General features: G+C 37.1%; 2 protein-coding genes across 5 annotated transcripts in view; one reads left to right on the top strand and one right to left on the bottom strand.

Moving 5' to 3' along the window:
* The window catches only part of LOC110023955 (protein ACCUMULATION AND REPLICATION OF CHLOROPLASTS 3), an 84,964-nt gene extending 66,399 nt beyond the window's left edge, over positions 1-18,565 (bottom strand). For all 4 annotated transcript variants that reach the window (XM_020723630.1, XM_020723638.1, XM_020723620.1 and 1 more), the window contains exons 1-4: positions 18,176-18,565; positions 17,787-17,845; positions 8,013-8,077; positions 4,702-4,836 (exon numbers count right to left, since the gene is read on the bottom strand). In XM_020723630.1, the coding sequence (XP_020579289.1) occupies positions 4,702-4,836; positions 8,013-8,077; positions 17,787-17,845; positions 18,176-18,459 (543 nt within the window). In that variant the 5' untranslated portion in view covers positions 18,460-18,565. The remainder of the gene's footprint in view (positions 1-4,701; positions 4,837-8,012; positions 8,078-17,786; positions 17,846-18,175) is intronic.
* Positions 18,566-24,376: 5,811 nt separating this feature from the next.
* LOC110017888 (subtilisin-like protease SBT1.7) lies at positions 24,377-27,018 on the top strand. Its single transcript, XM_020715043.1, has 2 exons — positions 24,377-24,825; positions 25,086-27,018. The coding sequence occupies exons 1-2, from the start codon at positions 24,399-24,401 to the stop codon at positions 26,942-26,944; spliced, it is 2,286 nt and encodes a 761-aa protein (XP_020570702.1). The 5' UTR covers positions 24,377-24,398; the 3' UTR covers positions 26,945-27,018.
* The last annotated feature ends 134 nt before the right edge of the window (positions 27,019-27,152 follow it).

Here is a 27,152-nt window from a genome sequence, read left to right on the forward strand (position 1 = left end):
ACTCTTTCCTTAGCCAAATCCAAATTGTCTCCTCCTTTGAAAATGACAGCCCTTCTACCTTTGTTTGCTTTTATCGATACACTTAATTATGACTAATAAAATTCTCCCAAACTAACCAAGCTTCAATATCCGAAGCTACAGCCGTGTCTGGAATATCAAATGTAAGATCTAGTGGATCAATAGGGTTTCTTCCATAAACCATCTCTACTTGGATGCTTGACTTGGGACCGGTCATAAGCAAACTCCACTAAGGATAGAAGGAGGTCCTATTATTCAAGTTTCTTACCAAGATAGCAACAAAGTAGATTCCCAAGACTTTTATTAATAGCTTCCATTTGTCCATTGAATTTGAAGATGGGAAGCTCGACTATATTGAACTTTGGTTCCCCAATTTGCACCAAAATAACTTCCAAAAATTGCTCAAAAATTTATCCCAATATGAAGTGATAGTACATGGAATACCAAGTAAAAGGACCACCTCCTTGAAGTGAAAATCAGCAATGTGAGAAGCGTCTAATGAGAACTTGCATGAAACAAAGTGTATCATCTTGAAGAATCTATCCACCACTGCCATGATAAAATCCTTATGTCTTTGAGTGCGTAGAAAACTAACAACAAAATTCAAGCTAACATTTGTCCAAAGATATTCAGGAACATGCAAGGGAATGTATAAACCTGAATTTTGAGACGTTGTCTTGGCTATATGACAAGTTGGGCACATCTTCACATGACGATCCACATCTTTACACATAGAGGGCCAATAAAATTTATCTTGTAAAAAAGCTAGAGACTTGTCTCTCCCAAAATGGCCGCCTAGGCCCCCATCATGGCCTTTCACTAATATAGTTTCTCTAGTGGAATACTTAAGAATGCATAAACAATTTCCTTTGAACAGAAAATCATTTTTGAAGTGGAAGGTTTTGTAATTTCTGACTATATATTGTTTTCATAAAACTCAAACATCAAAATCCTTGTCATGCATTCCTTGTCTCAACTAAAAGCCCACAACACGTGCCTACATGACTGACAGAATAGTTGTGGCGGCTTCTTAGTACACCAGCTACTTGATTAGAAAGTTCTGATTTGTGCTTGAGGATAAAATTAAAGGTTGAAATTCATTCAACCTATGTGTTGTGCCTTTCTTTTAGCTTATTTTGACTCTGGAGATATTTGAGGCTTCGTGGTTTGTATAGAGAACAAATTCTCTAGTTAAAAGATAATGACTTCAATGTTGTTGAACGCTTACGACAGAATAAAATTCTTGGTCATAGAATGAATATTTCTTTCTGGAATCGTTGAGCTTATTGCTGAAGAATGTTGCAGGATGCCCTTGTCGACTAAGGACTGCTGTAATACCGATGTCAGATGCTTCACACTCCATCTTGAGCAAAAGAACAAATTTTAGAAGCTTCACGACTGAAGCTATACATAAAACCTATTTCAAATGATCAAAGCCTAGTTATGATTGCTCGGTCCAACAAAATGGGCTGCCTTAAGTAATTCGATCAGTGGGGAGCGACGATACTAAATTTCTTGAGGAATCGGGAATAGAAAAAGGCCAATCCAAAGAATTGCCCAACTTCTGTAAAAAATGTGGGTGTCAGCAAGTCCCATACAACAAAAATTTTGTTGGAATCCATCTCCATTGTAGCTGTCGAGAACACAAATCCCAAGAAATTGATGTGGGGAACTAGGAATTCAAACTTAGCATTATTATCAAAAAGCTGCCCTGACCGTAGGACCTCAAAAACACCTATTAAATGATGTAAACATTTAACCTTGTTAGATTTATAAATCAAACTATCGTCAAAATAGATCGCCACAAACTTTCCCATAAAATGTTGGAAAAGTTGATTCATTAGTCAAGTGAATGTGCTAAGAGCGTTAGAAAGCCCGAAGAGCATCACCTTTCACTTGTATAGCCCATCTCTTGGCTTGAGCATTGCTTTCCACTCATCTCCTTGCCCCACATGAATTTGATGAGACACGCTTCAAAAGTCTATTTTGAAGAAAAAAATTGCCCTTTTTAACTGATCAAAAAGGTCATCCAATCGATGAATGGTAAACTTATATTTGAAAGTGATTTTATTTACAACCAGACTATGAATGCACATGCTTCATGGTTCATTCTTCTTTGGAATTAAGAGAGACGGACTATCACTATGCCCCACCAAGCCTTTCTTGATTAATTCATCCACTTGGAAATGAAACTCATGTTCCTTTGGAGACATCCTATATACAGGTTTGTTGGAGAAGACCAAACCAGGCACAAGTCTCATAGGAAGTAATCTTGTTGAAATGCCCGCCGAAAAAGATGTCTTCAAGCTATTGTATCAATCCCTGGACTTGCAGGATATTGTGTCGATGGATGTCCTGAAGTTTCTATGATGATTAGAAAGTACATGTAGTTGCCTCCTTCATGCCTTTCAAAAATTCAGTCCCTGTTTAAATTTCCTCCATTGCATCACGTGTTTGAATTCCTTCTTTGATAAATGAATGTTTGCATATCCATCATGAATCATATGGTGATCATATCGTCACGGCTGACATAGCAATATATTACAAGCGTCCATAAAAATTACGTCACATAAAACATGCTCCTAAAGTTTTCGACTGATAAAAAATTGCACGAAGCATTGCCAGGGGACTTTAATCTCCACCCACTTTTTGAGCCACGCGATTTGATAGGGATGGGGATGAGGTTGTGTAGTGAGCACAAGCTTCTCCACTATAGTTGTTGAAACCAGGATTTTACAACTTTTGCCATCAATGATAGGGTTACAAACCTTGTCTCAAATCGTGCACTAGGTTCTAAAGATGTTATACAACAACCACTTTTTATTAGAAGAATGTTACACTTAGAAGATGCCTTATCACAAGTAATTCCCCTTCATTTGCATATATGACTTGCTCCCTCATTAAATTGTTGTCTTCCTCTTCTACAACATCTTCCACTTGTTGAGCTTCCTATGACAAAAAAATGACGCGTCGATTTGGACAATTTGAGGCTATGTAGCCAAATCCATCACATTTGAAGCATAATATACCGAACGGAGTTACTCCCAACTCTGTGGAAGCAATTCCACGTGGCTGAGTGGAAGTTTTGCTACTATTATCAGCCTTCTATCTGTCGGCCTACATCCTGTTTGGACTGATTGGCTAGAACTATCCAAATTAGTGGTATGAAAGTGTACGGAAGTGTACCTACCTAATTTCTGCTATTTTTCTGCCTTCACGGACAAGCTAATCACATCCTGGAGTGTCCAAAAAAGCTGAAGTTTAACCACATTGGCTATAGATGGTCGTAGACTACCCAAGAAACATGCAATTGTGTGCTCTTTGAGTCCAGAAAGGCTACATTTCAGCCTTATTTGTTTGTATTCAGCAGCATATTCCTCCAAGGACCATTCTTGTTGATGAAGATGGTTTAACCAAATGAACACGTCTTGATGATAGTATTCCAAAAGAAATTTATGTTGTAATTCTTTCTTTTATCTTGCCCCAAGTGACAATCTTGGATCGACCCTCCTTCTGCCACATTCTCTTCATATTTTCCCACCAAAGAGATGTGTTCTTCCTCAATTTAATGGCTACAAGATTCACAATTTATTCTTGGAAAACTTTTAAATTAAGAACTCTCTCTACCATACATAGCCAAATAATACATTCATTCGGATCTAGTCAGCCTTCCAAAATCTGGAATGTCAATATTGATTCTAATTTAGTAACCTTGCGGTGTCCTTCCCTCCTTCATTCATGTAAGGCCCCCGCCTCATCGTTGGAAAATTATTGGTGAGAAGGAATTTCACCTTCTTCCTCCTCCACTGCATCCGAGCCGACTTACAAGATTCTATTCTCAGAGTTTCTTTGCTTTAGACCACAAGCCGCTTCTGTGGTCGTCAGATTTGACATTGTATGTCTTCTACAACCAGTTCATGATTGGGTTTTGCAATATTTCTTCGTGGCGGCATATTTGAGAGCAGAACGAACTACAATGAACGCAGGGACAGCAATGGGATCAAGAAGCAAATCACGGACAGATTTTTATCCGCCACTTCTGTGCAAGAAGTGGTAACAAGAAACCAAATAACAGACTTCTGCGGCTGGCCAGAAGGAATCCAAATGTCTGGACAGCAATGGAACCTGGTACCAGACAAGCAACCCAATTAAGGACTGCTCTGAAACCAAAATGATGCAACCGCATAGGAAAAAAAAACTAAACTAATTCTACCTTGCTAAAAAAACTCCCTCCCAAAACAGCCCACAGAACTTTTATAAGCCAAGGCCCTTCCTAATTACAATTATACCATCCAAAGAACTAAAAACTATAGAAACACAAGACACATTTCAAAAAAACTGAAATAAATCCTCCATGAGGATACTAGGACAAGAACCACTTCAAGCTCCAGCATCACCCTGGCCCAACCAAAACTACTACAGTGGAGCAGGGGAGTGGAGAAAGAAATCTATACATATTTAAGTGGCATAAGCTTGCTTGTTCATATTCATCCCCACATGCCCAGGTCCAAAAGTGTCCCCATAAGTATAAAAGGATGCAATTTCAGAACTATGTAGACTCCTAAAATGTAGTACATTAGCATGCAAGAATTTAAAACGTATGTTATTGCTGAACAAGCAGATTCCATGGTACAATTTACAAACATAACCCATAAGAAATCAAGGTAGAAGTTCTAGTGCTACCTCTTTTTGTCTTGTTTGTCCCTCAAAACTAAATGGCTTCAGTACAATTGCAATGGCCAATCCACCCACCGCTTTGACACCATATAGAAGATCGACTGCTGCAATTTGATCCAAATCATGTCCGGCACTGGCCACCTGATAAGCAGACAAAATTATTTCTTGTAGACCACCTAAAACAGCATGGCTTGGTTTATAATGTAAATATTATATTAAAAAAACCCCTAATTTGGATTCAAAATTACTAAATAAGTTGAAAATTGTTCATTAGCTATAACTTCATCATAAGCACTCGCATGCATCCACTGCAAAGCTTGCATGCCCCTCTGGTATGCTAGGCGAAACTTGCACTTGCTTGCATGCACCCATTCTGTCCCCAATTCTCATGCTCAGCTCTCGCCACAAGCCCATGCACTCTCTTCTGCTCTCTAAAAAAACATCAAGCTTTTCCTACACTCACAATTTGGCCCTCATGTTCTTCAACTTCTTTCCTTCTATAAATTTATGCTATTCCTCTCACATTTGTTGTTATACCCATTCATTCCTTTAGTTCCTAATGGTGCCCGCCTGTCATCATGTCTACGCCCCTTGACTTAGATCCACTTCTACCCCCATCAGATATCAGTGAGAATGCTACTGAACGACCTTACCAAATTCAGCAACTCCACAAGGAAGTTGGAGAAACGATATCTAAAAAAAACCACAAATATCAAGCACTGGCTAATAAATCCAAAAAAATGTAACCTTTAAAGAAGGAGACCTCGTGTGGGTCAGCCTTAAGAAGCGACTTCCCGTAGGAGCACACAAGAAACTCAAACTCAAAGTCAAAAGACATTTCCGCATACTTAAGAAGCTCAATGACAATGTTTACAAAATTGACCTACCAGGCGACTCCAGAATTTATGTTACATTCAATGTTGCGAATCTCACTCCATACTATGAGAAACCTGAAGCTTCAACAGCTAATGTTGAAGCTCCCCCAACCCAGAGAGAGTGCCGAATGAATTTTTCATCATTTCTGACTTTCAGTACTTCAAGCATTTTTTTCTAATTTTTGGTCCAGATTACTGCTATGGGTTGGACAGAACTCACTTTTTGAATTTTCCTATCTATCCCTAGGGGACTTTGTCGGGAACAAATCCTTTTTTAATGACCTTTGTTCTTGTACAAGATTTGCATGTCTCTCCAATTCTTTCCGTTTATTTGGCAAATTACCTCTTTTATCATGGGAATTACCAGCGATTTGATCCCCTTTCTGGAGTATATAGGCAGCTTCTTGTTAGTGTGACCTTTTCGTCAGATTTTATTTGTATTACTTTTCTTACAAAACAAAGGAAAAACTCGTTGCATATTTCATATTGGAACTTTTAAAATATACCATGGAAATGAATATTTAGCAACACGCCTCAAAATAGAGAGAACTGTGAGGAGGATCCATAATATAATTTTTGGTGATGCGTGCAAGAAAATTCGTGACGGTAGAGCAATAGATTATCGTCTTAGCGTTGCCTAAAAATTCAGCACACACAGATAAAAAAAAAGAAATAAATAAAAGGAGATGCCTCGTCTTCTTTACATGGAAAACTCTTGAAAGATGAAATACCACGGGGTGTCTAGCCCAGTTAAAATAATTCATTATGAATAAAAAGCACAAATGTCAATTCTTCTCCTAAATTTAGGAAGATAAAATTACAAAGTTGTATAATTATAATATGGGTGCAGCACTTTGTGACTGCAGATTGCAAAAATCATTGTTGATTATTGTGAAGGTAATAGTCTGTCGTGAATGTTGTAGATAGTTGCAACAGAAGTGTTGATTGTTTAGTGAAACCGTAGTTAGCAGTTGCGGGAGCTATGAACCACATAGGTCATAGTGAGTATGAATGACGTTATTAGACCGTTGGGATCGGAGTCGGGAGTTGCACGAGCTATGAACCACGTAGGTCGTAGGGGCAAGTATGAATGATGTGCGGGGGTCAAAGTCGGGAGTTGCATGAGTTAATGACGACATAGATTGTTGAGGCGAGTATTAGTGGCGTCCCCGCGTCGGAATTACAAGCTGCATGAACTGATGACCACGTAGGTCGTTGTTGACACATGAACCGAAGTGATGAGCTCTTATCCCACAAACAAGAATGACTACTAGATTTTCCAAGTTATAACATTAACTGACGGCGTTTGGTGGCGACGATCGAAGGTGGTCGGCGACGGTCGGCGGTGATCGGCGACGGTCGGAGGCGATCGGCGATGGCTGATGGCGGTCTACGATGGTCGACAGAGGTGGTGGACGGCGATTTGCGATGGCTGACAATGATGGTCAACAGCGGTCTGCGATGGTCTACGGTTGTCGACCGTGGTAGACAGCGGTCAGCAATCAGAGGTGATCAACAGTGGTCGGCGATGGTGTTGAGCTACGGCTCCTCCTCAAGACCGCAAGCACTCTCTCTAGGCTTTAGCTACTCCTCATGTGATGGGTGCGGATCTATTTATAGCGTGTTGGGTGTAATTAAAGCAGGAATATGAACCATTTTGATCAGACGGTCCGGAGAGCTTCTCTCAATCAAACGGCATTTAATAGACATTTGGATGCATTAATGATGTCGTACTTGAGTGATCTTGGGCTAGTTGAATTCATCTTATCGAGAAGCTCGATTCGACTATAAACTTATCAGATTCGGCATCTGTTTGACCTTTCAAATAAGTCCAAAAATCTTTCAAGAACAGTTTAATGACTTGAATTGGGCTTGATTTGACTCGGATTGGACTGACTTTAATATCATTAGGTTCGTCTCATCGAGCTGGTGAGTTTGACTATAAGTTTGTTGAAATTGGAGCTTTGGGTGAATTTTTATCAAGGTTTGAACATCCCTTGCTCAAAAAATTATCTCGAGATCCGCGCTATGCTTCGAGATTCGTGAAGGATAATGAAAATTTGTTGGTGGCGTATCATCTAGGCAATGTAACAATTTTCCACTCCTCTCGTTTCAAAGATGTACTCTCATCTACATCTCTCGAAGTTTTGTTCAATATCCAAGATCAAGTATTTACATAATGGATTCCAAAATGCAACAAGAAGCATAAGCATTCAAAATTTCAAACAAGTTCAAAACCCAAGCTGTAATTACATTGTAGCAAATCTTTAGTGGAATTATAAACGTGAATTCAAATTAATTTTTTGCAAAGATCACAAAAAATTTGAAAATGTTTAAACATTGAGCTAGCGCAATTAACAAGCATTCATTTATTAAAGACGAGTGAAACCTTCCATCCCAGCTACAAGGAAAAGACAATTAAGAAGAAAGAAAAGAACTTACAAGAATGGTTGCTGGCAAGCATAAATGCGGTGCTGCAGGAAATTCAACATTTCTAATAACCACATCTGAAACATACACAAAATCATGGATTAGAAGTCTATCAAAAAACCTGGACACAAAATCATTGACGGAAAACTAATATATTTTTTAAACATGATATGCTTGAGATAAGCTTAATAATGGAACACATGTGATGGAAATGTATCAAATTTCCTCATTCCCGTCCTCTCATCCCAACCGAACTCAAAAGTCTCATGATTTTGAAAGATACTTTTGGACTTCCAAAACCAGTGTAATTTCTTTAATAGTCCAAACAAATAATTCAACAGAAATCATGTTATTGTATCTTTAAATTTCTTAGGGTTTACTGATTTTCAAGCTGTGAAGGAAAACTACATATTTCTCTTATTCCCCTATTTAAAGCAAATGTTATCTACTTATATACAATCCAATCTCCATAGATTATCCTGTAATTAAATCTCCTCTAATTAGATTACCAATTTATTAGATTTCTTAAAATAAAACTTCCAAATATAGAACCATCAAATCTATTATTTTGCATAACACTCCCCCTTAAACTGGAGTATAGATATTTATTATGCCCAGTTTATCAGAAATATAAAGATGTTTCCTAAGTGTTCCACAGTTTTTACATAAGCTGTAGAAATCAAACAATATTGAAATAAATACAGTCTATTTCAATGTGCTTAGTGCATTCATGGAAGACAAGGTTTGAAGCAATATGGATTGCAACTTAGTTATCACACCACAACTTTGTTGTAATTGTCATCTTAAAACACATTTCGGCCAGCATTTGAGAAACCCACATCAATTCACTTAAAGTTTGTGCCACTGCTCGATATTCAAATTCTGCATTGGATCGGGACACTACATTTTTGTGTCTTACTCTCTCATTAGACCAAAATACCTCCAACAAAAATATAATATTCAGTAATAGATCTCCGATAAATCTTAGAACTTGTTAATCTGCATTAGAGAAATATTCAACATTTTTATGCCAGTGATGATGATACATAATACATTGTCCAGAGCTTTTTTGAGGTGACATAGTACTTGTATCAAAGCAAGCCAATGATAGACTGTGGAAGAAGACATGAACTAACTTATAGTGCTCACTGACAAGCCATGTCAGGGAGAGTCACTGTGAGACAGTTTAGTTTTCCCACTAATTTCCTATATCGTTCGGGATCATTAAAAGACTCGTCATCCTTGGTAAGTTGCTAATTAGGAAACATCGGAGTATTGTGTGTTTTGACAGCTAATTTTCCGGTTTATGCTAACAAATTCAAAACATACTTCTGTTAAGATGGAAAGATACCCTTCTTGCTTTTTGATATCTCAATCCCCAAGAAGTATTTTAAGAAGATCTTTACTGTTGAACTGATTTTAAAGAAATGATTTTAATAATAAGATTTCATGCACATCGCTCACAATAATAATAATGTCATTAAGATACACCACCAATAGAGTAATCCTATAAGCAGATTGTTTGTAGAAATAGTGTAATCCTAAACTCTTCTACTGCTTGGCTAAATTTTTCAAACCATGCACGAGAACTTTGTTTTACTCCATATATGACTTTTAAAGATGACATACTTTATCATACTCCTCCTTAGCAATAAACTGAGGAGATAACTTCATGTATACCTTTTTTAAACGATCACCATGCAGAAATGCATTTTGTACATCAAGCTGGTGCAAGGTCAATTATTCATTATCTAAGGACAAAAATAAACGAGCTGAAATCAATTTAGCTACAAAAGGGAACATGTCCAAATAGTCAATCCCATAAATTTGAGCATAGCTTTTAGCAAACAGCCAAGCTTTGAGAAGAGCTATAGATCCATCAGAATGAAATTTAACTACAAATACACATTTGCAGCAAACACCCTTCTTACCAGAAGGTAGTTCAGCTAGTTCTCAAGTTTTATTTTCAATTTAAGGCATTCAATTCATCAAGCGTCGCTGCCCGTTACCTAGAATGGAATAGGGCTTACGAGTAGAAAGTACAAGATAACTGATTATAGATACCACAATAGGAAATGGAATAGGTGAATTGATGTTGACCTCTTCGAAGAGTGATAGGTACATCAAGGCCACTAGGGGAAGCATCTATAGAAGAAGACGATATCGGTGTCGAACTGGGATTATGGGAACGAAGTCCTCTAGAGTAAATATTAGTGAAAAGTGGTATGAACTGAGGCATCATTGATGGAGTGAATATGAATTGATGATGTGATATATGAAAAACTCATCAGAATCATGAGAGGATTTAGGAACCGATGAGTCACCAAAGAATATGGAGTTTTCATGAAAGGTGGCATCAGTAAAAACAATGTACATGTTTAGAAGAGGGAAAAAATATTGATACCCAATTACAAATGAGAATGTCCTAGAAAGGCACACATTAATGACTTAAAAGTCTAGTTTAGAAACCTGTGGATAAGTACTATGAACAATATAAGTACACCCAAATACACGTAGTTCAATGGGAAAAAATATTTGATTGGAAATAAAACTTAATAGGATATCTTATTCTATAAAATAGTATAAGACATTAGTTTGAAATAAAAGACATACAACAAAAATTACATCAACTCGGAATAATTTGAGTACTTTAGTTTGAAATAAAAGAGCTCTAACTATCTCAAAAAAAAATCTATTTTTCCTTTCAGCTACTTTATTTTAATAGAGTATCGACACATGATGATTGGAAAAGCATCCAATTTTACTACATGTATGTTTGAAAGGTGCAAAAAAAAAAATCTTTGACATTATCGTTTCTCTGAGTTTTAACAGAAATATTGAATTGAGTTTTAGGGTCTATTTGGCGGAGATGCAGCTTTTAAGCTGCAGCTGCGCTGCCCTAGGAAGAAGCTGTGGGGAATGTGACTGTCTGTTTGTTTCAGCTGTTTCTGGAAAAATAACTATTTTGCCCCTATTTTGTATGAACATCAGAAAACATTACTTTTTGTTATTGACATATATGATCACAATCAACCATAGTCAAACCTAAAAAAATCAATATATTGAATAAAAAACCACAAAAATTGATTCACTAAAATTTCATTTTGCTCTAAAATTTCATGAGCTCTAATCATTTTGCTCTAATTGATTAGCAGTGTGTTCCAACTTCTCAGCCACAATGGAAAATGGAAAAACACAATTGCATACTTTTTAAAAGTGAAAATTTATGACACTAACTTGGTATAAATGTAAATATAAAACTTTAGGTGTTAGGGACAAAAAAATTGTGAGGAAAATTCCTTTTTTTTTCACTTGGACAAAATGATTAGAGCAATTCACGAACCCTGATAGATAGTTCAAACAAGTTTCTTGATGGTAAATGAAATTAACTATCTTATAGGAACAATGAGAAGACTTGTAACCCCTTCTTGGCCAAGCTCGACTGTAAATTCATCAGTATAAGGTCTCAGCCACTGCACAGGCCCAACTCGGCTCTAACAATACGCAGAAGATTAACAAGGTCAAGCAAATTACAAATGATTTTGACGCAGAGAAAAGGAAAACTAACTAGTAGCAAAGTGGTCATTTGGGATCAATGACTAATCCAGTCTTCAAAATCATACAAAAGAAAACAATTTATAATTTTCAACTTAGCCTAATGTTTGCATCTATTAAAACAAAATAGAAGAACAAACACAATTCATTCAAAAATAATAAAAAATAAAAAGATATAAAGAATGGAATTTCACAAAAAAATATGAGAACAAATAAAACCCTCACAACACTTTTAAGAAACAGCAAAAAAAAAAATCAAAATACAATGAATTTGACCAGTAAAATACAACAGGGTAGTCAAACAAGGCCTGTCTGAAAGCAAAGGCAACAGCTTGATTTTGTAAAAAGAATTATAAGTTCTATTTTACATATAGAAAGAGGCAGAGATCTCCTCAACTTTTTGATATAATATTCTGAAATGCAGCGGTTGAAGCAGGATTCATAGCTCATGCCAAAGAAGATTGATGTCCTCGAAGATTCTAAACGGTGAGGCTATTGTTATTTAAAGATATAGATTTTCCTTCCATCATTTATGCAAAAAATAAGAATAGTTTGTCTGAAACTAAAAGTTGAGCTAATGCTGCAGGAAGCTGATGGGTGAAGACCTTGAATCATGTTCAGTGGAGGAGCTGCATGAGTTAGAGACTGAACTCGAGCAAAGCATAAGCAAAGCTGATGGGTGAAAACCTTGAATCAAGCCATTGTAACCTTTTTAAAAGATGTAACTACTATATTTTAGGTGTTAAACAGGCAATACACGAATTAAGTGGTATGCATGTAATCCCCCATTTTAATTTTATTTCACTTCTTTTAGTTGAATCTGACAAAAACCTTTCAGAAAACTGGAGGAAATATGGAAAACCAACAAAACATCATGGAAGCAACTGTTAACCTCAGAAAGGCCTCATACGCTCATGCCATCGCCATTGCAAGAAAAGGGTAGATTGGCAGCGCCACAAAAAGCAATCCAACAGCCTTATAGAGCGGTCATAATCTCTTTCAATGATCCTAGAACAGCATAATAATAGAAAAACCGCATCTTCTTACCGAGATCCAAATTCCATAAGAAATCCAAATCAACTAAAGCATTGACATTCGAATATTGGGCAAATAATGTGGCAAAAATTGGAACGAAGAACTACAACAACACCAAAATACAAAGAAAGAATCGGGAGGGGAGATACCGAGCAGGAGTTGTGGTTTCGATCGGGATTCCATAGCCGAGCGACGGGGGAAGAGGATGCAGCGAGCGGAGGAGGGGCGGTAGGCTTTCGCGATAACCTCGAGAGCAGCGGTTTCAGGATCGTCAGATTCTCTCGAGAAGCTAGGGTAGAAGCCTTCCGCGAGGTTTAGGGATCGCTAGTGTAGTGCAGGTTTCGCAAGACACTGGTTGGCGAGGCAACGGTACTATTATCAATCAAGAACGTGGGGCCGCGGGGTCGATCTCGAGGCCTGCGTTTCGACTACTCTAGCTGCGAGAGGCCGCCAACGCCGAAGAAAGCGAAAAAAAAAATTTGCTTCGCATTTTGGGGCGGCACCGCTCGAAATAAGCGGACCCAAACGAAGCCTTAATTTCAGTACGAAAAAATAAAAGTGTGATAGTAACTCAATACGATATTTCATAAAGTAAAGCCAAGTCATATAGAAAAATTGTTCACACATGTTCTAAAATATTAAAATTCATTAGATAAAATAGAACAAGATCCCTATACATCAGAATGAACCAACTCAAAATTATGCCTAACTCTTTTATTAATAATGGAAACATAAGACAAATGATGGCATTTAGCAAATTGACATGATTCACAACCTAAAGATGATAATTATTGAAACTGAGGGCATAAATTTTTTAGCATGTGTAGAGACGGATGCCCTAATCGACAATACAACTGAAACGGAGATACAATGTCAGAATAGGCTATGGGTCAAGATAGTCTGTTGTCAAAAATGTAAAGCCCCAAATTATAGCATTTATCGATGATCTTCTTCATCATAAGATTCTAAAAAAACAGTGGTCAGAAAATGATAAGAAACAAAAATTAAGAGCATGCGTAATCATGCTAATAAAGAAAAGATTAAAAAAGATTTGAGGTAAACTAAAGAAAGACTTTAAAATTAATATGGGTGTAACATTGCAAGAACCAAGAATATTAGAGAAAGATCTTTATTTATGAAAGGTGAAAATGAGTTTTGGATTATCTGTCGTGTAATCCGTGACAATGACCCTATTGTGTGGAAGATGAAAGAAGACAAATATTATGGTTACCTAACTTAACAAAAGCAATGATAGAAGGAAATTTCTTAGATGTTTCCTAAAATTAGATGAATTTAGCATATTTATCTATTGAGATAAAAAAAATACAGACCATGAGATGTCCCATTAGTAGTGACCATGTAAGCTGACAGTGAACTGGAAACCTAACTGTTGACAAATTTTCATTGTATGAACAAGGTTCATGTTTGTAGTACAAAGCTACCCTAAAGCCTTGATTTTTATAATTCGAAATTTCACTTTCATAATTGCCCTGAAACTAGGTTTACTAATGCTTGTATTTTTCTTGCTAGCAATAGCACTAGATTGTTGCATGAATGAAGCCTAAGAACTCGGAATAGTATGCAACACTCCAGTGTAGGTTTCCCTCATAATAGTAATATGTGATTTGACATTTTAATACTGAGAGTTGAGGCCAGTTAGAAAACTAATAATAGTCATTTGATCTCTTTGAGCTGGCTAAATCTAGACATCAATACTGAAGGGTAATAGTGCATGCAATTCTTCATATACACATTTAAAATACACGTGATACGTGTTAAGTGATTGATCTTGTTGTTTAGCTTAATAGAGCTCCTTGCATATATCAAAGATTCAAGAAATATTCTCTTAGTCCCAAAAAACATAAATGTTAATTCCTCCACATCTTTAACACAGGCACAATGAAGATGAGCATATTGATTAGGTTCAAAAGAGTTCCACATTTGTATCAACAGTCGGGCATCAACTCTCATCCACTCGGAATAACTTGGATTAATCTCAGCTAAGGGATTGTCAATGAGGTAACTCTTATAGGAATACTTCTTAAATAATTTCACAAATGTATTCAAATTAAAATAATTGACGCCATTTATTTTTTCATCCATAATTGTAGTCACTGATGAAACCAACTTGCCACAACATATCTTAGTTCCACAGTCATAATTATCACCAAATATTCAAGGAGACTAAATCAATACTAAATGAGGAGCCAAAGGGCAAGACGAATGTCAAAGACGAACGATACCGAGCCGTAGGAGACAAACGACTCCACGAACAAGAGCTGACGAAGCCGAACAAAGCAGCCGACAAGCCAGTGGAATTTGCGAAACCGATTAAATTGAACAAACTGACGACACCGATCAGGATGAAGAAGAAGCAGAACATAGCAAACGATGTCGATCAGGATGAAGGCGAAGCAAGCCACGGCAGATGATGTCGAACAGTGAAGCCTACGATACCAAGCAAACATAGCAGAACAATGTCGATTGACGCAGATAGAGCAGACGAAGACAACGACATGGAAGAAGTCAAACGATGCACGATGCCTTAATCCTATTGCAAGGTGAAGGTGACGCAAACAAAGCCAAACAAAGCAGGCAAAGTCGTGTGACTGACACCATGTGAAGGAAAACTTCCTATTTCTCTTATTCCCCAATTGAAAATATATATTACTTATTTATATACAAGACAATCTCTATAGATTAGGAATATCTCTAATAGAGGAAAAATCCTGCTATAAGATCTCTAATTAGGTTACTAATTTAATAGATTTCTTATAATCAAGCAAGCTTCCTCATATACAAGCTTGCTGATATACGACCATCATATATAAAACTTTCTATAACACAAGCACTCAAAAACAAGGGCAAAATGATACTATCACAGCTTAGTGGCATGATGATCAAATTTCGATGCTTTCCAGGCTCCTAACTCCAAATTCTTGACTCATAGATGAATTTCAGTTTAAAGTGTTTGTGAGAACTCAAAACTATTAATCCATATAAGAAACATTGATAATAATATTAATAAACTAAAAGTTTTATAAATAATTTTATGATTTAACTAAACCAGCCATATCAAATTGATTTAAAATGGGTGAATCTCTAAAAATAAATATATAATTTATGAAAATAATATAATTTTGAGAGCAAATTATATGACCAAAAGAATATATTTAAGTCACTTTTAATATGATATGTTCTAAATAACTAGTAAAAAATTATGCCTAAATTAACCTTTGTTAAGATATGTGAGTCAATCCATTTTAGGTTCTGAGAAAGCTATCCCTAAAATTTAATTACTCAAGACTGCTCTCTAGGAGGTAATTCCTTGTGGATGGGATCCCAATGCAGAGTTTTACCAAAAGCAAATCATAGCGTAGGTTCTAAAATTGACAACATTAAATCACCGGGTTAAGAAGTACTTATTTGCCATCGGGAACTAAGAGAACCCCTAAAATCACAACTTAAACTATGAAGAGACTATGGCAATGCACTCCCAATGACAAGCTGTGACTTACAAAGCGAAATGGGCAACAATATGAAGCACGGTATAGGTTTCTCTCCATAACTTTAACGAACCTTTATTTTGATTGATTGCTAAATTGCACTAATTGTACCCAACTATCAAAAAACTTGATGCAACGCCTCCAAAACATCTACATAATTCTTTCAAACATCAGAATAAAATCTCATTTGAAATGTTGTTGCTATACGAATAGTTTTACAACTAGGCTCATAAAGGAAAAGGCGACAACAGTATGATACTAACGTATAAGCATTTTTAAGTGTATTTCACTAAGAATGTTTTACCAAGGCATTCTTTGACATTTAAATTCTTAAGTATAACATCAGAAACCATCCACACTTATAGAATATTAAGACTAAGAAACTTAGACAAATTGAATTTTAATGTAAAATACTATTTTTAGAAAATTATTTGACCATTAACCTGAATAGAAATAAACAAGAATGTAAAAAAATAAATAAAACAATATTATAAAGCTCAACTTAAACAGATGTGTATGAAGATAGTGAAAGCTACTTCATCTGCAAGTAAATTCTCAGAAAACACCCTTCAGTAAACATACCCACGTTACATAAATTCACAATAGTAGTGCCCAAGAACTCTCTTATTCCTTACCAATCTTGTCACCTAATGGGTCCACCACATCAAACCTAAATAATAAAATGTCTAATAAAGTGGAAATCTACTGCGCTTGTCAGAATAGTGATAAACTTGTGCGCAAAACTAAATGAAGATGAAGAATGAACACACCCAAGATCATAATCACGAGAAATGCAATATTATGTGATTCAATGATATTGACCTGCGCCATGATCACGTAAAAATCAAATATTTAACTAAAATTTAAAAATAGAGCTCGTCAAAGGATTTTTTTTATATGTAATAAGATAAATATATAGATTCCACTTTTTCAATGATTGATGGAAAACATAACTACCTTTCATGAAAATAAGGGTTAAACAAGGAGAATAAGACAACGGTGCCCCTTCTATTATCATAGCCCATTCTCAGCTATTAAATATTTTTCCTCAATTCAATCTCTACCATTGAAGCCTCTGCTTACTATGGCTGAAAACTTAAGCCTCTCTCTCTCTCTCTCTCCCTCTCTCTCTTTCCACTTCTCTCTCGCCCTCTTCTTTCTATCTTTTTCTGGTTATGAGATATTTCTCAGCGCAATAAAAACATCTCCTTATATCATGCTAAAAGCAGATGGATAGCAAGCTTGAATTTATCAGATAAATTATGGTGGGCATCATAATATTGATGTTAAGTGGAGAATAAAAGGCATTAAATTTATAGGAGTTGGGTCGAGATGGTAGATGGAACCTTGTAGAGTTGTAGGACTAAGACAAAAAAATTTATCTTCATATCTTAATAGATCAACTAATGCATGTAGTGACACAACCTTTAGATTTCAGGCTTCAACAGCCATGCTTTTAATTACCCCTTCTTATAAATGGAAAGCTTCTTTATTGCATCTATGCCTTTACAATTTAGATTACAGGTCATTAAAATCATGCATAAAATTTTGATATCGAATGAAATAAAAAGTTGTTGCACCTGAAGTCCAAATGTTGTCTGATCCACATAGCTAAGGACATTTATTTTCATGAATTAAACAAAAAATTTATAAAAACAAAAATACAAGGTGCTAGAGTGGATGGTAAAACCTTCATTATGGCATCTTTCCAGTAGTTGTATCTGCTTTTGATCTCGCGAATAAATAGTCCTAAAAGAAATATCGTGTCAAAAACAAAAAACGTGGAACATTTCAAACTGTGTATGGATAAAATCATGTAGTTCACACAAGGTACAATGAATGGAAGGACTAAAAAATTACAGTCAAATTTTAATTTCCGACATTTTACATCAAGCTGCTTGCGTATAAAACGAGCAAGTTCACAAACAACAAAAAAAAATTCAGTAATATTTTCCGAGGAATTAGATGACGGATTGCCTACAATTTTTCCGAGAAAACATTTATTCTTCTTTTTTTAAAAGTTGCGTAAATCTCCCTTCTATTTGAAGTTACATATGAGAGGTTTGCCGGTCGGATTACCAGAATCTAAAGCGAGAAGCAGAGACAGCCGGAGAAGCTAGAAAGAAATCAATGATTGAGTCCTTTCTGCTTCCAATCCCTATCACGTCCACCGGACCATCAGCGCTATGCGGATCGAGGCTCTGGGCAATACACAGTGTAGGAAGAAGAGTTCTCTGACGACGATGATGACGACACCAGAAGCCCGAAGGTACGGTGGCGAGGCTCGTTGGAGGAGTACGGCATTGAGGCCGAATAGAAGGGTAATACACGGCGTGGGAGGCCCTTGCAGCCACGAACTCCATGGATGGAACGGAAAGAGACGAGATCAGAGTGGAGCCCTAAAGTGATGGTTAGGGCTGTCAAAAAGGCTTGTGCGAAGAGCTCGTGTTCGGATTGTTGGGCTCGGAGGTTGAGTTAATGATTCCAACACAAATAATAAGTATTTGTTCCTTTATATTGTTTTGACTCGAAATATTATTAATTAATTATATATATTTGATAACTAGTATTTTTAAAAAATTTAATTGTCTGACTACAATGCTATAAAAATTTATAATCAATTAAAAGAATTAATTAAAAAAATAGAATAAAAATTATTAAATTAAATTCAATTGATGTTTTAAATTTTCTCAATTCTTAACATCTTATGACTTTAGGGTTGTCAAACAACTTTCTGTTCGTGAACGGCTTGTGTTCGGCTTGCTAAGCAAAGAGCCGAACACGAACACACTTTTTGAGCTCGAAATATTCGGCTTGTTACACCCCTAGTGATGGGCATATATCTGGACTTATAAAAATTAGGGATATTATTCTAGGGTATTTTAAGTATCTCACATAAGCTTGGATTTTTACGGATGCACGCCTTACCAATCCTGAATTTCATTATTTGACATTGTTGGAAAGTAAGAATTGAATTGTTGGAAAGTAAGAATTGAATGCTGAGTTTGTAAGGATAAAAAGTAGGTGTTCTATATGTTAATTCCCAAAAGATTGAGGGGGTATGTATGCCAATTCTTATGTATTTTTATGTCTCACATGTAAATTTTATTTATATATTCATACCACCTCAAATATATATATATATATATATATATTTATATATATATGATGTGTGTTAGGATTCATAGAGTAGAGTAATGAATTATCGTCTATACATTGTACGAGAATTTTGCGCAGTAAAAAAAATAGCATATTGAGACACAAAAAAGTTTATGTGAAACTCATAAATGAAAAAAACCAAGGGATGTGGCTTAGTTAGAATAATTCACTTGAATTGATGATTATAAGCATAGGTCTTTGTCTGGCATATTGAAGACAATTACACAATTTATGAAGACAAAAGAAAATAATTTATTGAAACTCCAAATGTTTTTATATGGAAAGCACAAAAATTAAAAAAACCAAGGGAACTGACTCAGTTAGAATAATCTACCATGAATTGGTGATTATAAGTACAGGTCTTTGTCCGTCATACGGAAGAGGATTACACAGTTTATCAAAAAATAATATCTGTTGCACAATGGTTGGGGGTGACTGTAGCTCATTAAAATAGATAAGACTCCAATATCCTGTCTTTCCAGGTGTGTTGGTGTCTAGTGTTCAAGAAAACATATTGTTCTGTCGGGTGCTTTCACTGTTACATATTATATGTTGTGATTATGCAACACACGTTATAACTCCTTGAGAAATTTCATCACAAAGACAAGGTAGTGGTCGACGGTGGTTAATGGCAGCCAGCGAGTAATGGTCGACGACTACAGGAGAGATCGCCGTTCACCGAAGCTTCGATGTAGAAAACAGGGGTTTCACTCCTCCAAGCTCCTGTCTTCCTATAGCTCAGAGTTCAAGTCTCCTCTCAACAAGAGGTTGGGCTGTCTTTATAAAGTCTTCTAGAAGCCTATCAACAAATAAAGAAAGAAAATGGATCGCTTTATCAAATGGTATAGAGAGATCTCATCGATCAAACTGTGTTTTGCAAATATTTGAGTACCTTAATGCTATCAAAATTGAGTGATATTGAATGCGTTGAATTTATCTCATCGAGACTCAATTTGACTATAAGCTTGTCAGATTTGAAATCCATTTCTTTCTAATTTGGCATCACAAACTTTTAAAAATGATTTGATGGCTTGATTTGGGCTTGATTTGACTCAAATTTGACAATTTTTTGTGTAATTTTATTTGTTTCATCAAGTTGGTCGTTGACTATTTGACTGTATGTCTATTAAAATTAGAACTCTGGATTTTTTTTAATCGAAGTTTAAATACGTATTGCTAAAAAAATTGTCTCAAGATTTGTCACATGCCTCAAGATTCATGTCTATAATAAAAATTTGTTGATGGCTTACTAATTGCCCTCCAATTTTTGGGCAAGACTAACATCCTCATCCAAAAATATCAAAATCTAAAATTCTTATATATATATATATATATATTATTTTTTAAAAAAATATGAAATCAAACTGATCTCATATATTTCAATATATATATATATACATACATACATACATATATAAAAAGTTCACAAGCTGAATTGGGATGGGGTGCCTTCCTTTGTTGTTGGTCTTCGGTTAAATCCCTAAGCTGACCGAAAAATACAAAAATATTTTGCGAGTCGACGATCAGTGAAGGTGGAGTGCGATGCATGTCAATCATGCTAGCCAGCCTGATTTCAATCAAAATTTAGAAGGCAACTTTTTCATTATATATAAGTTTTCTTTAGAATTTGTCTCTTTCAATAATCTTGCAAATTGATTGAAGCCCTCTCGAGTCATGTTAAACTCTATTTTAATTTTCAACATTCTGAGAGCTATAGATAGGATAGTATTTGATGTACAACCTTCTCACAATGGTCCTTATGCCGCAATCAATAATTCATGAAACAACTGAGATTCTTGGTTGGGTGGCTCTTTCTCGATTTGACTCCTATAATAAAGTCTTGTTCCATTAAAAACTATTTCTACAAATCAACTTGGGTCAAACAAAGGTTGAGGATCATAACTCATTGAACTAGCATGGTTAAATGAGTCAACCTCGTCATGTGAAGTTCAAAACCAATAATCAAGTTGAAATCCTTGACGCTATAAAGCATACATTATTTCATCATGCAATAAGTATCGTCGATTTTGGTGCTTCAAACATGGAAGCCAAAAACTTAACCTCAAATAGGTCGGACTTACTTTCACAAATGTCTCAATAACATTCATGAACTTTTTCAATGAGTTCCTTTCTATCTGAATATAGTCTATTATGCATCAATGACCTTGAAATATGGATATCCATAGATAACTAATATATATGATAAAAGAATTCATAAAACGTAACGACTACATAGAAATATTATTTTTTTTTCATATATAAATAAAATAGCTAAAAGTCTTGCATATTATACACGACACTCAAATACTTGAATCATATTTCTCAAGAATTATGTGATGCCCATGCCAATTTGCCTTTGAAAAGTGGCATTTACATGCATGGCGGACAATTCTTATGTATTTACATATCTCAAATCTAAACTTTCATATTTACGCGCATAACATTCAAAGCTTTAAAATCATGATCACTATTACCACTTTTTAAAAGCATAATACATGTTTTCATTCATAATTTTAAAACACCGAAGTGTCATATATGTAAATTTGAAAGTTTAAATGTGTGAATAATTAAAATATTTAATAATTGTGTGCTAGGTATGTGAATTTGCCCTTGAAAGGGGGCATTTACATTCATAAAACACACTTCTTATGTATTTACATATTTCAAATATAAATTTTCATATTTTCACACATAGCACTTCAAACTTTAATATTACATAAAAAAACAACACTGCTGTCGATTTTTAAAAGTGAAATACACATTTTGCATGTATTGATTTAAAGAACCAAAATGTCATGCATGTAAATATGAAAGTTTAGGTGTTGAGATAGACAAATACATAAGAATAATGTGCTAGGTATGCAAATTTGTGATTAAAATTTAGAAGTTAGATATGGAAAGACCTAAGAGATAAGACCTATGATTATAACAATGAGATACATCATCAAAATTATAGAAAAACCGAATCAAAATTTTGAATTTCTCTAAAACACTTAATCTCAAACTATAATAAATCTAAAGGTTAAAATTGAATAAAAATTTTTAGGAATGGTGGAATCAATGCTACCTATGATTTCAGCGTAAGAACTCGAGAAATATTAAACTTGACGAAGATGGCAATCCGGAGTGGTCGGTTAGCTCTTGAGCAAAGGCGCATGTGAAAAATAAAATGAAAATTTTATGAAATCAATTTGATATAAGCAGCCTTTCCAACGACTTTCCTATTGTCTTTGACCGTTGGTTTTTAAATGCACATATTAATCAAAATTATCTTTATGAAACTGATGCGTACCAAAAAATTTGCGGCGTTAGAGTAATGGATTATCGTCTTAGCGTTGCACGAGAGTTCAACACACACAGACAACATAACAGAAGTAAGCAGGAGGAGACATCTCAACTTTTTACATGAAAAACCATTGAAAGAGGGAAAAACTATAGGGTCTAGCCAGGTTGAAATAATCCACTATGAATGATGAGACACATGTCCATTCTTCTCTTAAATTAGAGAAGATGAAATTACAAAGTTATGTAACTATAATCAGGCTGCAATTCTTGAAGACAACATATTGCAAGGGTCATTGCTGATTGTTGTGGAGATAGTTATCCATTGTTAGTATTTTAGATGGTTGCTCCAAAAGCGTTGATTGACCAAAGAAACTGTAGTAAGTAGTTATGAGAGTTGTGGAACACATAGGCCGTAGTGGCGAGTATGGATGATGTCCATAGGTCGTCGTCGGGAGCCACATGAGTTGTGAACCACGTAAGCCATAGGGGCGAAGATGAATGATATCTGTAGGTTGCAAGGGCTGGAGTCGGGAGCTACATGAGTTGATGACCACGTAGATCATTTGAGCGAGCATGAATTACGTTTGTTGGCTGTCGAGGCTGGATTCGGGAGTTGCACGAGCTGTGAACCACGTTCATAAGCCGTGAAAGCCAAAGTCGAGAGTTGCATGAGCTGATGACCACGTAGGTCGCGTGGGTCAAAGTCGGGAGATGCACGATCTGTGAACACTATAGGTCGTATGGGTGAGTATGAAAGACGTTTGTAGGTCGTGGGGGCTAGAGTCTAGAGTTGCACGAGCTATGAACCCCGTAGGCTATAGGGGTGAGTATGAATGACGTCCATATGTAGCATGAGTCAAATTTGGGAGCTGCACGAGCCGTGAACCACATAGGTCGTTGTTGACACGTGGACAGTAGTGAAGAGCTCATGTCCAACGAAGATGGCTGACGACGTATGTGTGGTGGTGATCGACGGTGACAGACGATGGTGGCTGACGACGATCAATGTTATTGTAGATGACCGGCGGTGGTCGACGACGGTCGGGATGATGTTGGACTTCAACTCCTTCTCATAGAATCTAGTTCTGCCTGAAGCTTCAAGTCTCTCCTTTCTTGTGAGGGGTGAGACTCTTTTTATAGTGTTATGTGTGTCATTAATGCATAAATATGAATCATTTTGATCGGACGGTCCAGAGAACCTCCTTCGATCAAACAATGTTTAATGGACATTTTAGTGCCTTAACGATATTAAAATTGCACAATCTTGGGCTCCTTAGATTATTTTTGTTGAGACGCTCGATTTAACTATAAACTTGTCCGATTTGACAATCGCTTAACCTTCCAAATGAGTCCAAAAATCTTTCAAGAATGATTTAATGATTTGATCTGGGTTTGATTTGGTTCGAATTGGAATGAATTTGATATCATTAGGTCTATTTCATCGAGCCAGCCAGTTTAACTTTAAGTTTGCTGAAATCGGAGTTCTGGATGAGTTTTTATCAATGTTTGAACATTCTTTGCTCAAAATATTATCTCGAGATTCCATGTCGTGCTTCGAGATTCGTGTCGAATAATGAAATTGATTGGTGACACATATTTATGATACCTAGATGTCACAAGTGTAAATAGAATACAAATACTTAAGAATTGTGCGGTATGTATGTAAATTATTCTTTTTATTTTCATGTACATTCGGTCATTGGATCTCCATTTATCATTACAGGCAGTCAGCTCCTCCCGCGAAGCTTCACTTTCTGCCCGTCTTCGGCTTAGGATTCTGACACCATAGCTCCAATCATTCCTTCTCCTTCAATCTACTTAATTTACACTCACCCAAGCTTCAGCCTGCAACGGCATAATGGTGAACATCAACGCAAATATTATTCTTCCCACTCTCCTCCTCTTCCTATCCCTCACAAACACTACCCTCTCCCTTCCCCTACTTTCCATAACCTCCATGAACCAGACTCAAGTGTACATCGTCCATGTCCGGCACCCGGACGGCCCCATTGAGCTCCTCTCCCCCGACGAGCGTGAGAGCTGGTACCATTCTTTCCTCCCCAACAACACCCTCGACTACGGCGAACCCCGCATGGTACACACCTACTCGGTCGTCATGTCCGGCTTCGCGGCCCGCCTAACACCCAACGAAGTCAAGTTCATGGAGTCCATGCCCGGCTTCCTCTTCGCCCACATTGATGAACCGTTCCACCTCCGCACCACCCATACTCCATCCATCCTTGGTCTCGACCAGTACAGCAGCCTCTGGCAGAAATCCAAACAAGGTGTTGTCAAAATTTAAATTTATAAAAGCTCATTTTAGGTAAAAAATGAAGAGAATTTTGAAATAGTGATTTAAATAATTCTAGAATATGTAATTAATGATATTTATGCTTGGAAATTAAAAAATATTCTATAAAATCAATAATTATTATATAATTGAAACTTGTTGTCATAAAATAAATAAATAAGAAGGTGAATTTACAAATGTTCCACTTCTCTTTTGGCATTGAATCCATTATGGTAGCCTCATATTTTTCAACAGGTGAAGGCATTATCATCGGTGTTTTGGATAGCGGCATCACTCCCAACCATCCCTCCTTCGCCGACCACAACCTACCTTCCCCTCCTCTCAAGTGGCGCGGCCGTTGCGAGCTCCCTGCCGGCTCATCTTGCACAAACAAACTCATTGGCGCCGTAGCGATCACCAAGAGTGGCAAAGATACACCCATTGATGAAAAGGGCCATGGAACTCATGTCGCCGCTATCGCCGCCGGCACCCCTGTTCCCGACGCCAACGTCCTCACCCAGGCCCAAGGGACCGCCTCCGGGATGGCCCCGCGATCCCATCTCGCAATCTACAAAGCGTGCTCTAAGAAATCCTGCACCAACAGCAACATGATTAAAGCCTTTGAGCAGGCCATTATCGACGGTGTTGACATAATCCAAATCTCCATTGGTAAGGAGAATTATGATTACAGCTCGAACGGAGTAGTCATCGGTTCTTTTGCGGCGCTAAAAAATGGAATCTTGACCGTTAACTCTGCCGGCAATAGTGGCCCTTTTAAAAGCATCCTAGACAACGACGTGCCATGGATCCTTCACGTCGGTGCTGCTAACATCGACCGTCGTCTCACTGCACTCCTGAAGCTCGGTAACGGCATGGTGTTCGTGGGTGTTTCAGGTTTTCAGCCAAGCAATTCAACAGCGGTTGACCTCCCGTTGGTATACCCTGGAGTGAACAAGACCCAGGAGACATTGTCGTGTCAGAATGGGTCTATGGCTGGCTTCGATGTGGCCGGAAAAATGGTTATTTGCGGCACTGGTTACATTGACATATCAAAAAAGGCTGATGTCGTTAAGGAAGCTGGAGGTGCTGCCATCATAGTCCTCAACCAACCATGGGAAGCTTATACACTGAACCCGGACCCCTGCAGCATCCCTGCTATCCATGTATCCTACAACGATGCCCTTAAGATCCTGAACTATTTTGACACCGACCGCAATCCTACAGGGACGATAACATTTAAGGGCACTCAATACGGAATTCGGCCATCGCCGACCGTTGCCAGCCTTTCTTCAAGGGGGCCGAGCTTACTCAATGGCGGGATTCTGAAGCCGGACGTCATTGCTCCTGGAGTGACCATTCTTTCGGCATGGCCCTTCAAGGTTGGGCCTAGTTGGGCAAGCTCTAGTGACACTGCATACTTCAGTATTAAGACTGGCACTTCTATGGCAGCGCCCCATGTATCGGGCGTTGCGGCGCTGCTGAAGAAACTGCACCCTGATTGGTCCCCTGCGGCGATCAAGTCTGCCATAATGACTACAACTTATACAGAGGATCGTGATGGGGGTAAAATCACCGACGATGGTGATGAAAAACGAGTTAAAGCTAATGCCTTTGCTGTTGGGGCGGGGCATATAAACCCATCAGCGGCTAGTGATCCAGGACTTGTTTATGATCTGACTGACACAGATGATTACATTCCTTACCTTTGCAGCTTGAAAGGGTACCGAAGTCCCATGGTCACTCGTATTGTGAAAAAGTTTGTGACGTGTGGTATAAAGAAGATGGGAGCGGAGGAGGTGAACTACCCGTCGATACAGGTGTCAATGGGGTCTGCAGGATCGAAAACAAAGAGCGTGCCACGAAAGGTGAAGAACGTCGGCGAGGCAAGCTCGAGCTACACGGCGAAAGTGGAGAAGCCGAGCGGTGTGGAGGTTGTTGTTAGGCCGGAGATGCTCAAGTTTTCGAGCAAAGGTGAGGAGCAGAGCTTCACAGTGGAGTTCAGCTTGACAGGGAAGGGACAATTGAGCAAGGATGATGTTTTGGAAGGCAGGCTTATGTGGGTATCGCAATCAGGGGGAAGGGTGGTGAGCAGTCCCATTGTCGTCACAGCATGAGCTGCAATCTAAATAATATTGATAAGTTGGGTTTTGTAACGTGAATAATTGTTATGGACATGAGTGAAACTAAAGGACACATATCATAAGATTTTAAATTTTGTTTCTTAATATTATATATTAATGATTATGTACCTATTTTTCTAAAACTTGTTTGCTAGAATTCTCATTTATGTGAGCGCATGACATTTAATGAATCCATTGAGAT

This window comes from Phalaenopsis equestris, unplaced genomic scaffold (assembly GCF_001263595.1).
Source record: "Phalaenopsis equestris unplaced genomic scaffold, ASM126359v1 Scaffold000002, whole genome shotgun sequence".
NCBI lineage: Eukaryota > Viridiplantae > Streptophyta > Magnoliopsida > Asparagales > Orchidaceae > Phalaenopsis > Phalaenopsis equestris.

Excerpts from the sequence above, each read along its gene's own strand:
- LOC110017888 (XM_020715043.1), top strand. The coding sequence starts at position 24,399 with ATGGTGAACATCAACGCAAATATTATTCTTCCCACTCTCCTCCTCTTC. Across the intron at positions 24,826-25,085 it reads CTGGCAGAAATCCAAACAAG|GTGAAGGCATTATCATCGGT; the intron begins GTGTTGTCAAAA and ends ATTTTTCAACAG.